The sequence below is a fragment of the Cetorhinus maximus genome, chromosome 22 (genome assembly GCF_964194155.1).
Source record: "Cetorhinus maximus chromosome 22, sCetMax3.hap1.1, whole genome shotgun sequence".
NCBI classification, from domain to species: domain Eukaryota; kingdom Metazoa; phylum Chordata; class Chondrichthyes; order Lamniformes; family Cetorhinidae; genus Cetorhinus; species Cetorhinus maximus.
The window spans coordinates 56128401-56140823 of NC_135900.1; the positions used below are offsets into that span (position 1 = coordinate 56128401).

The following is a 12423-nucleotide window of genomic DNA, read 5'->3' on the forward strand; positions in this document are numbered from 1 at the left end:
CCTTAATTTCAAATTCAGTAGCCCTGTCAAACATATGTATGGAAGGCAATTAGATTATCATATTGTTTCAGTTAAAAATAGTTCTAATTCAGTGGCTCTGACCCATTTGACTCTTGTATTTCTAATATCCCTCCTTTTTTGTTCAGGGTGTATACAGAATTTAAACAAGTTCTGGAGAACCTGAATTCCCCGCACTTTGTGTTTACAGAAAATGAAAAGGAGGCAGATATTCTTTACTTGTACCACCATTTCAAAGACTACAGGTAGGTGTCTCATTCACGGGGAGGAGAATTTTCAACTCATTCTCCAGGGAAATTAATGCCATAACAGTCGGGCATCCATTGTGTAAAAATCCATGCTGTAACTCGTTCAGCTGTCTGCAGAATGGACTGATAAAGAATGTGGGGTGCATAGGATTGTTTCATATCTGTCATACCTATCCTTGGCTCAAAGTTTGATTTTGCTGGGGTGCAAGGCTCCAGTCACACCATCTATTCTTTCATGAGCTTCCACAGAAAGACAGAGGGAAAAGAAGTTACCCACCTCTGCTAAGCATCTTCATCCTTGGAAGGTGGAAATTCCTCCTCAAAATACTGGAGTAACCTGATATTGTATGCTTCTGCTCTAGTTATCGGCATCACAGATAAATATCTGTATTTTTCCAACATTTTTATGCGTAGCGCTAGGGCTAGTTAAACCAGGAATGATCTGCTGCAACGTGGTCCTGATAATGAAAACTTATAAATGAAAATAATCTAAAGATAGGTCTTGAAGATTTCGAATGATGGGGCTGTGACTGTTTCCTTTGGCAAATTATTCCATTGTGGGATTGTCTTTGGGAACAAAGATTGTCGATGCACTGTCTTGGAACAAATTGGCTTTGTAATTTGTGTGGTTGGCTACTTGGTATTTTGTCCTTGCAGAAGTCACCAGGTACTTGTTGTCACTGTCTTATTAACTACATTATTAAGGTCCAGTGGCAATCCCTTTGTTAAATAGCAATTACATTGTAAAGGCTAAATGGCAGTTACATTGTTAAGGCAATTGCATTGTTAAACATGTGATGGGTATTGGCAAAAGAGATAGATGGAATACTGAGGGGAGGAGGAATTGGGAGAGTCTGTGATTTTGCTTTGTTGCCTTGTAAATAAACCTGTTTTAAGGTACAGGATAGCTTCAGACATAAAAACAAAAAACTACTGCGGATGCTGGAAATCCAAAACAAAAACAGAATTACCTGGAAAAACTCAACAGGTCTGGCAGCATCGGCGGAGAAGAAAAGAGTTGACGTTTCGAGTCCTCATGACCCTTCAACATTCTGTTGAGTTCCGTTGAAGGGTCATGAGGACTCGAAACGTCAACTTTTTTCTTCTCCGCCGATGCTGCCAGACCTGCTGAGTTTTTCCAGGTACTTCTGTTTCTGTTTTAGCTTCAGACATTCTTTCTCAACATACAATAATTAGAATTAACACTTGTTTCTGTCAATTCCCACCAGTCCATTCCATATCTTATAGAACATGGTCAGTCTATTTTTCTCCCTCCTTTGCTGTAGTGATGCCCGTTCCAAATCTTTGATCAATGTTGTGACACTAGTGTATTTCCCATACTGATTCATGCAGAATCGTGCAGCACGTCTTTGGATTTCTTCAATCTTATTTTTATCTCTCAACATATAAGGACCCCACGCACAACTTGCATACTCCAGGATTGGACGAACAAATGTTTGCTAAGTGAGAACTCTGATATTTTTGTTGCAATACCAAGGATTCCTCCTCAGAAATTCAAGAACCCTGTTTTCGTTGCATGTTATCTGCTGAATGTGGAATCCCCATTGAATGTTGATTCTAAGATGAATCCGAGGTGTGGTTGTGCATCTACCTATTGGAGAATTTGATTACAGAATTTAAAGCTATCTGTTGGCGGATCCATTTTGATGGTAATGCACGTGACACAGCATTTTTTGGCATTGAATGCCATCTCCCATTGGTCCTGCCATTTTTGCAATTCCAGAAGATCATCTTGCAATGATTTGATACGATCTTGAGTTTTCCCTGATGGGTAAACCATGCAGTCATCTGCAAATAGTTGCGCCATGTTTTTTAACTTGTTGGGAAGGTTGTTTATCTATGTCAAGAGAAGTAAAGGTCCCAACACAGTTCCCTGGGGCACTCTGTAGAGGATGATTCCCCATCACAGACCACTCTTTGACATCTATTGGTGAGGATGTTCCAGAGTAGTGAAGTTTGAACAGGAACTTTTAATGAGGAACTTTGTCAAAGGGTTTTGAGAAATCCAGTATTGCGATGTGAGTAGTTTCATCTCTTTCGGCACTTGATGTTTGGTTATCGATGGTCTGTAAAAGCTGTGTTTCGTAGATCTTTTTCGATTGAAAACCATGCTGAGCATCTATCAGGATTTTTGAGCTTCAAAATGCTTCATGATATGAGAATGAAGAATATGTTCAAGCAGTCTGCAAATGACGCTGGTGAGAGACACCAATCTGTAGTTTTCTGGTTACTTTTATCCACTGATGTTAGCTTGACTCCATTGGTCTGGTAAGTGTTGATTGACTCTTGAAAGAAATTGGTCAATGTTTCGGGTTACCAACCCTCCAGGATTGGCCTGGAGTCTCCAGGAATTAAAGATCAACCTCCAGGACACGGCTCTGTGCAACCCTGGAGAAAAATCATAGGGACACTGAAGATTTTTTTTTGTCATTTTCTTTGAACATTTCTCTTCATCAAATATAAAGATGTTGAAAATGGAGAAAATAAATGACAGTTTGGCTGACAGTCAAGCATTATCAATCGGGTAATGAAGGTTTTTGCTTTCCAATTGGTGTAGGAAGGCAGTGCGTCACAAGGATGGATGTGTTGGTCAACTAATGGCAAGTGTTGGGAGGGCAGGTCATGTGATGAAACCTCCAGGAATGCATTTAATCACAGTTGGCAACTCTTTTAATACCTGGAGGCAGTTCATCAGCTGCTAACTTTAAAATCCAGGGAGGTATTTCATCTGGACCCAGAGCTTCATTTTGATTTATTTCTTACAATAATTTCAAACGTCCTTTTTACTTATAATGTTCCTGAGGGGGTGGGTTTGCGCGAGGGTGGGGAGAGAGAATTAAAAGCCACCGCCTTTAAGAGGTTTTGAGATGTCAGGGCACTGTGACATCAGAAGATCACCAGGGGACTTCTTGCTTTCTCATCTGTAAGTTGTAATCTGTACCCCATGGCTTCAGTTTATTTGACAAATAAGAAATGTAGAAGTCTGTCCAAGGAGGGAAAGGGTGGGAAGGACTGGTGTGGAGTAAGCTCCTGAGAAGAAAAATGAGATCGTACTGGAAGCTGAAGATTGTCAAAGTAGTGTTGAACTAGGAAGAGAGAGACTCTTGCAGATGGAAAACAATCTTCACATTAATTACTAGCAACCGTGACAGGCTCTAAGCCATAGTATTTGATAAAGTTAAGCAACTTGGTCTAAGTCCCCATATGACAACAGCTATAATGTGCACATGCTTGGGTGAAGCCCAAGATACTATCCAAGTCAATCTTTTCCTTTAAAGTGGTAAAATAAATGATAACGTCTGACTAACTGCAGACTGGGGCAACCTGGCCACTGATTTACCCAATCTCCTGGGCTAATAAGATCCAATCGAGTAGGGTGTTTTTTTTCTGGATAGTGTCGAGTTTCTTGAACGTTATTGGAGCTGCGCTCATCCAGGCAAGTGGAGAGTATTCCATCATACTGTCATGAATGCTTTAATCACAGAAAATGGTTCATCTTCAAAGACTTAGGACATTCTGGAAGGATGTGTTTTCAAAGACAATGTTCCTTAAAGGGTTAATGTAGGACTCTGATTGCTATTCCTGGAAAAAACATCATTTTATAAGAAATAGTAATTAAGCAGTTGAAAAAAACTGTCAACCTCTTGACCCGGGTGAACTGTGTACAAAGGGGTTTTTTTTGACTCTGAAAAATACCATGCCTGGAAGACCATAAGAGTGGGTTTTGGTTTTGGTTTTGGTTTGAGAAGAGAAGGACCAGCTGCTTGAGAAGGAATACAGCAGCCTTTTGCAGTCCAGAGCCAGTCCACAGCCGAAAGTGAATATAAACTGCTCCTGAGATGCTCTACACACTGGAATAGAGTACCCTCAAGTATTCCATGGGTCTGCCTGAAAAGCAGTGCCAGAGTTAGTGATTGTTTCATGGATCAATGCTGAGTGACCAACCATATAACCCGGATACCATTTCAAGAACTCCACCGTCTATTGTTTGCCTTTATGTGCGTATGTGAGAGAGACTTAGGGTATCTTGAAAGAATAATTCACATAATTTTATATCCATGCTGGATGTTAATAAACTTTGCCTTTCTATTTGACAAGCCTAGTTTTATAATAAACTAATAAGTTTGCTGCTTATTGAAAGAAACCTAGCTAAAGTCTTTTTTATCTGGGTATCAGTAGTGAAGGTAAACAATTGGCCACGTTGGTGATTAAATTAAACTTTTAAACTAATGGTACGACACTTGAAAGTAGTGGGGTCAGATCAACTGCGCACTCCTCCCATTCCAGTGGTAACAATACTCCTGATTTGTGCCATGTGGATGGTGGACAAGCTTTGGGAAGTCAGGAGGTGAGTTAGATGCCACAGAATTCCCAGTCCTTGACCTGCTCTTGTAGCTACAATATTTATATGGCTGGTCCAGTTCAGTTTCTGGTCAGTGGAAGATGATTAGATTCTCTATTGTAGGAGATGGTCATTGCCTGGCACTTGTGTGACATGAATGTTGCTTGCCACTTAGCCCAAGCCTGAATGTTGTTCAGTTCTTATTGCATGCAGGCACAGACTGTTTCAGCATTTGACGAGTTATGAATGGTACTGAGCACTCTATAATCAACAACAAACATCTCATAAACAGAATTACCTGGAAAAACTCAGCAGGTCTGGCAGTATCGGCGGAGAAGAAAAGAGTTGACGTTTCGAGTCCTCATGACCCTTCAGCAGTTCTGCTGAAGGGTCATGAGGACTCGAAACATCAACTCTTTTCTTCTCCGCCGATGCTGCCAGACCTGCTGAGTTTTTCCAGGTAATTCTGTTTTAGTTTTGGATTTCCAGCATTCGCAGTAGTTTTTTGTTTTTAACAAACATCTCATATCTGACCTTATGATGGAGGGAAGGTCATTGATGAAGCAGTTGAAAATGGTTGGGCCAGGACACTACCCTGAGGAATTCCTGCAACAATGTCTTGGAGCTGAGATGACTGACATCCAACAACCACAACTATCTTCCTTTGCGCTAGGTTTGACTCCAACCAGTGGTGAGCTTTCCCCCCTGATTCTCATTGATGTAAATTTTACTAGAGCTCCTTGATGCCACACTCGACCAAATGCTGCCTTGATGTCAAATACAGTCACTCATCTTACCTTTGCAACTTAAATCTTTTGTCCATGTTTGGATAAACACTCTAATGAAATCTGGAGCAGAACCTAAACTGCGCATCATTGAGCAGGTTATTGGTGAGTAAGCGCTCCTTGATAGCACTGTTGATGACACCTTCCATCACATAACTGATGATCGAGGGTAGTCTAATTGGCCAGATTGGATTTGTCCCACTTTTAGTTGACAGGACATGCCTAGGTGATTTTGCACATTGTTGGGTAGATGCCAGTGTTGTAGCCGTACTGGAGCAGTTTGGCTAGGGACACAGCTAATTCTGGAGCAGGTGTCTTTAGTACTACAGCTGGGATGTTGTCAGGCCCATAGCCGTTGCTGTGCCCAGTGCTTTCAACCTCTTGGCTTCAATTGATATCAGTTTCTTCATATCATGTGGAGTGAATTGAATTGGCTGAAGACTGGCTACTGTGGAATCTTCTCCCTCTCATTAGCTTTTTTTGTGCCTCCCCATGGGGAAAAATCAACCAAGCTTCATGATTGCTAATCACCAATCCCTGCTAGGAATGTGCTGGTAATACAAGTGGAAACAGGATAGTATTTTAGTGTGATGCCCCCTTCAGACAGCCTGATAAAACTTACCATTAAGACATCATGCAAGTGATATGTCATTTGGGTGAGATACCTGAAGACCAGCATTGTCACTTGAACTCTCCTCCAGTAATGGAGCCAAAAAATAAAGTAGGGAAGATGCTGGAAGAGATGAAGGTGAAAAAAAGATTTGTCATGTCCATTAATATATGACTAATAACACAAGCCTTATAACTGCAATTTATTGTGAAGGAGAAAAATCAATGTGGCCCCCAATTACTTGGTTTTTTTAAAACTACAAACCTTTAGCTTTTTTTCTTCAGTGATCATGACATTGGCAACCTGGGAGGTTGTCCATGCTTTGACACTAACCTTAGAAGTGGAGCTTCTTCTGTATGTAGTAGATGACTTGCTGCTTGTTGGAGAACTCATCTTTTACCTTTTCTGTACACTTGTATTAAATATCTGTAGGACTCTGAGTGAGCAAAGGCCCCATGTCATGGTGAATCAGTTTCCTTGCGAAAATTTGCTGACGGTGAAGGATTGCTTGGCTGCTGTGGCGAGACGAGCTGGAGGAGTGAATGGCCCAAGGTGGTTGCCCCTTACCTATAATCTTAGCACAGAGCTACCGCAATTTATTAGCTGTTTTCAACAACAGGAAGACAGGTAGGCAATGCACAAGACTTGGTCTTATTGAATTTTTTCAGTGATGGCAAGGATGTGGGTGATTCACCATTTATAACTGTTACCTGAGCCTTAAATTAGATTCCTTCTTGAATTCACAGTCAAATTTAATTTATAGAAAAAAACTTAATGTTAATCTTAAAACATTTATAATGTTTCAGGAGTCTTCTAATTTAGTTCACTCTGCAGCCTCTGTTAAATCCTAGAGATGATGAGTCATCACAGCCAAATATAATCCTGTTGTCAGGGTGATATTTGACTGCCATTTATTTTGTGACTTTGTAAATGTGGGCGTCTTCCACATTTACCCTTTATGTAATATTTAAGAACAGGCAGAATACTGAAGTTTTCATCTTTGTCTCACACTGTGGCATGTACTCTAGTCCGAGGGGATACACATTTTTCCCCTGTCTAACCCAGGGTCATTGCTCTCAATTGTTGCAAGTCCTACTGCTAGTTAAATTGAGATCAGTGAACTCAGCACAAGCTTCAAATTGAATCTAGGACTGCCTTTTATGAACAACCAAATGCATTAGTGTATATTTGTTAATTATGATGTTGGAAGAGTTGGTACGAATCTTTATATGTCCTATAAATAACCTTTGCCTGGCAGCCCACTGAGAGTTGCAATGTGCAGTGTGGAATAGACACAAACACACACAGTTATAACACTGATCCATGCTGGAATATTTGAATGAGAGTTGGTCTCAGTGCCCTGGGCTGGAGAAGAGGAAAAAATAACGAGGGTACCTGCTCCTGTTCACCGGAATATGACTTGTGCTGAAAAGTGTGCATGTGTGGTCAGCCGGTCAGGACAAGATCAAGGTCAGTTGTGATTTTCACCCCCACCTCCACCTCCTAGCCAGCAGTGATCTAATAGATTGCTGAAACCCACTGTTCTAAGATGACATATGAAACATGATCACTTGGACAAGGTACCACAAGGATGTCTGTAGAAATGTGCTGCTTTTCGGAGAGGAGAGGAAACAATTGGAGAAATAATTGTCTAAATAAAAGGTATTATTATTGATTACGTCACTATTTACGAGAGCAGGTTGCCATGTTTGACTTCCAGTGGGACTTTCTGCAGCTGAACACCAAGGTTTTATTGGAATAAATCCTTCCACTAGGTAAAAGGGACTAATTTGCACTGGACTTCAAATTTGAAACTGAAGCAGAAGAAAAAGACGGTATAACTTCGACACTAAACTGTAATGCACAGTATAGTCACGTATTAGTGTGTGAGACAAGCAAGAACATTTCAATATTGTGTTTTATTCTAGGATCAAAATGGAAGGTGGCACTCTTGTTGAATCACTAGATGAAAGGCAAATAATATCTTAACTGTTAAGCTCAGACTGTGTTAACTCATTCACACTGTTGTGAACCCCATCCACAAACATTCACTCCCTCTACCACTGAACAATGGCAGCAATTTGTACCATCTATAAATTACACTGCAGGAACTCACCAAGGATCCTTAGACAGCACCTTCCAACCCCAGGACCACTACCATCTAGAAGGATAGCTGATACATGGGGAACACTACCACCTAGACGTTCCCCCCCAAGCCACTCAGGACAATTAGGGATGGGCAATAAACACTGGCCTATTCAGCGACGCCAATATCCCATTAATGAACAAAAAGAACAACATTCGAACCTTAACCAACACTGCCAAATTCTAGTTATTCATCTCGTTGCAGTTTGTCGGATCTTGTACCTGAATTAGCTGCTACATTTGCACATAAAACTAGTCACTTTACTATACAAATGTATATCTTCATTTATACCATTTACTTCATCCTGTTTCTCAGGGGAGAGGATAATCACTGGATCTGCAAGCCCTGGAACCTTGCTCGAGGTCTAGATACACACATTACCAACAACCTCAACTACATCATTCGTCAAAGAGAGAGTACACCAAAGGTGAGTCAAATACATTAAATATGGGAATATTAAATTATTTGCAAAGCGCAGAACTCCCCAGAAGAGCACAGTTCAAATGGGATAGTGTTGTATCATGTAGGCCAAGAAGTTCTCCACTTCTGTGCTTTGTGCTTATTTAAATGTGGCAGTGATAAGGATGGGTTAGTTGGCCTCATTATTGCCTGTGCTCGGGAAGGGAAAAGTCACCATGGTTCCTGCTGCTTCTTTGTCATCCAGTCATGGATGAGCTGAATTTTCCTCTAGCTAAATATGGGAAAGGCCAAAGTCATTGTTCGAGCCACTGCTACAAGCTCCATTCCCAATCACCAACTCTGTCCCTCTCCCAGATTACGTAGCTGCTCCATAACAAAGTTTGGCATTCTGTCTCTGCCCCTGCCTTATCTCACCTGATGCTGAAACTCTCGCCCATGGTGTTGTTATCTCTGGCCTGGATTATTCCAATGCTGTTCTGCCAGCCTTTCACTTTCTACAGGAGGAGATGTGCTATTATATTGAGAATCCAGATTGTTTGACAGATAAGATATAGATGGATTGGTTAAATTTGACATGCGATACATTGTCTGTCTTGGTTCACTCCAGCCACTGCAGTCTTAAGCATCCCCTGAGGCAGGTCAAACCATGGCAGGGCCGGAAAGCATGGGTTGATGTATTCTGAATAAACTTGACCTCATCCAAAACTCTGTTGCCAGTATCCTAACTTGCACCAATTCCCTTTCATCCATTACTCCTGTGCTTCCTAACCTAACCAGTCCTGCAACACCTTGATTTTTAAAACTCTCATCCTAGTTTTCAAATTCCACCATGGCCTCACCTCTCCCTATCTCCGTATCCCTCTCCAGCCTTAGGAGCATCCAGGATCCCTGTGCTCCGCCAATTCTGTCTGCTTGCGCAACTTGGATTTTAATTGATCCACTGTAGGCGGCCATGTATTCAGCTGCCTGGGTGCAAAGAACTGGAATTTACTCCCTAAGCCTCTCTGCCTTTCTCTCCTCTTTCAAGGCATTCCTTCAAACCTACCCCTTGACTAAGTTTCTTGTCACCAGTCCCAATATCTCCTCATGTGCTCAGCGTTGAGCTTTGTTTGACAATGCCCCCCTGAAGCACCTTGGGATGTATCGCTATGTTAAAGCCAGTTGTTGTTGTATCACCACCCATTGACTTGTCCTGGATGGAGCGTTTGTGGAGACGGATTATGATGTGCTCCACAGTTGTCATCCAGTTTACCAATCAGCATTCACTAGGTTCAAATGTGCTGTATGGCAATTTGGGGAGGTACTGGAGACATGGGGAAGGGTGCCTCGGCACGGTGGGGGGAAGGGTGCCTCAGCGCTGGGGGGAAGAGATCTCAGCGCTGGGGGAAAGGGGCCTTGGCGCAGGGGGGAAGGGTTCCTCAGCGCGAGGGGAACTTGCCTCTAATTGAGATGAACGAACAAAATTGAGGGAGAATGTTTGTTTCTGTTTTGGTAGTTTTACATTAATGACACAAAATTCATTGCTCACAGGTGGTGTGCAAGTACATTGAGAACCCAGTGCTGTTTGACAGAGAAGATGTAGAAGGATTGGTTAAATTTGACATTCGATACATTGTTCTACTTCGTTCTGTCCAGCCATTGCGGCTATATGCATACAATGTATTCTGGCTCCGTTTTTCCAACAGGTACAAAAAAGATGAAATTACCTTTTGGGTGTTTGGAAATTTTAAAACTGATGCAGTTTTTAAATTTTGTTTTTGTATGTGGGTGCTGCTGGCAAAGCCAACATTTGTTGTGCATCCCTTGAGAGAAGATGGTGAGCTGCCTTCTTGAAGCTCAGCAGTCTGTATGGCATAGGTACTAGGTAATAGTGCTATTAGGGAAGGAATTCCAGGATTTTGATCAGCAATATGTTTCCAAGACAGGATTGTATGTTACTTGGAGAAGAGGGTGCAAGTGGTGGTATTCCCCTGTGGCTCTGTGAAGAGGAGAGGTTACACTCTCCGATCCCACAACGATCACAGAGACTCAGGCTTCCTTTTAACCGGTTTTATTCAAGCATATGCAAGGGAGCCGCAATCATTCCTAACAATGAAGACCCAGCTCCCAGATTGATTACATTTCATTACTTTTGTACTTTTTCTTATCGTAACACATTTGAGTACATTTGAATATATCCAATCGGTAACCAACACACCAGTTCCATACTAACTTTATACTATTGAGTACATAAACATGTGATTTTGCTAACCAATTATTCTAAAGGATGTATACATAATTATGTTATCCAATCAGAATTAAAACACGTACACAAAGACCTTGGTTCTTACAACTTAAGACTGTTTGTGTCTCATCAAAGCCCCCTCTTTGTTCATTGTTCATCTTCCTATATCTAAGCTAAAACCATCTGCCCCTTCCCTATGTGTGAGAGGGGAGTGCACCTAATCTAATTTGTCTTTTTTTGTCTCTAGTCTGACTCTGAAGGCTGTGCAATGTTCATCCGTAATCTTCAACTCTTAATATGTTTAGCAACCATGTCTGCCTGGCGATTTTAGGGGCTTTTCAGTAAATTCTTACTGTATTCTCTTTTAGCATTTTTAATTTCCCCCTAACGCTCTGGCCCACATCCTTCTAGATGGTCTGTAAGGTGCTGTTGAAGGAGCTATGGTGAGTTGCTGCAGTGCATTTTACTGTCACTGTGCGCTGTGGTGGAGGGAGTGAAGGTTGAAGATGGTGGTGGCAATCAAGTGGGCTACTTTGTCCTGGATGTTGTCGAACCTTGAATGTTGTTAGAGCTGCACTCATCCAGGCAAGTGGAGAGTATTGCATCACACTCCTGACATACTGTATGCCTTGTAGATGGTGGACAGGCTTTGGGGAGTTAGGAGGTGAATTCCTCCCTCAGAATTCTCTGCCTTTGACCTGCTCTTGTAGTCACAATATTCATGCGAATCATCCAGTTAAATTTCTGGTCAATGGTAATCCCCAGGATATTGGTAGTGGGGGATTCAGTGATGGTAATACTGCTGAATGTCAAGCAGAGGTGGTTTGATATTCTCTTTTTGGAGATGGTCATTACCTGGCACTTGTGTGTCACTTGAATGTCAATTACCACCTATAAGCCCAAGCTTGAAAGTTGTCCAGGCCTTGCTGCACGCAGGCAAGGACTGCTTCAGTGCCTGAGGACACTGCCCTGAAGAACCCACGCAGCAGTGTCCTGGGGCTGAGATGATTGCCTCCAACAGCCATAATCATCTTCCTTTGTGCTAGTTATGACTTCCTGATTTAATTTTACTCGGGCTCCTTGATGCCACGTCCTGTCAAAGGCAGTCCCCCTCACCTCACTTCTGGAATTCAGCTCTTTTGGCCATGTTTGGATCGAGGCAGTAATAGGTCTGGAGCCAAGTGGTCCTGGTGGAACCCAAACTGAGCATCTATGAACAGGTCATAGCTGAGTAAGTGCCGCTTAATAGCACTGTCGACGGCATTTTCCATCACTTTTCTGATGATTGAGAGTAGACTGATGGGGTGCTAATTGGCTGCACTGGACTTAATTTGCTTTTTGTGGATAAATTTAAATCCGGATAAGTGTGAGGTGATACACTTGGGCAGGACAAACAAGGCACGGGAATACACGGGGAATGGTAGGACCCTGGGAAGTACCGAGGATCAGAGGGACCTTGGTGTGCATGTCCACCGGTCCCTTAAGGTAGCGAGACAGGTAGATCAGGTGGTTAAGAAGGCATATGGGATACTTGCCTTTTTTAGCCGAGGAATAGAATATAAGAGCAGGGAGGTTATGCTGGAACTGTATAAAATGCTGGTTAGGCCAC

The 12423-nt window shown here is 42.1% G+C and overlaps 1 protein-coding gene across 1 annotated transcript in view; it reads left to right on the forward strand.

Annotated features, from left to right (window-relative positions):
• Positions 1 to 12423, forward strand: part of ttll12 (tubulin tyrosine ligase-like family, member 12) — a 52950-nt gene that overhangs the window by 23555 nt on the left and 16972 nt on the right. The window contains exons 7-10 of the mRNA XM_078568360.1: positions 147 to 263; positions 6457 to 6651; positions 8486 to 8597; positions 10121 to 10275. Coding sequence (XP_078424486.1) covers positions 147 to 263; positions 6457 to 6651; positions 8486 to 8597; positions 10121 to 10275 — 579 coding nt within the window. The remainder of the gene's footprint in view (positions 1 to 146; positions 264 to 6456; positions 6652 to 8485; positions 8598 to 10120; positions 10276 to 12423) is intronic.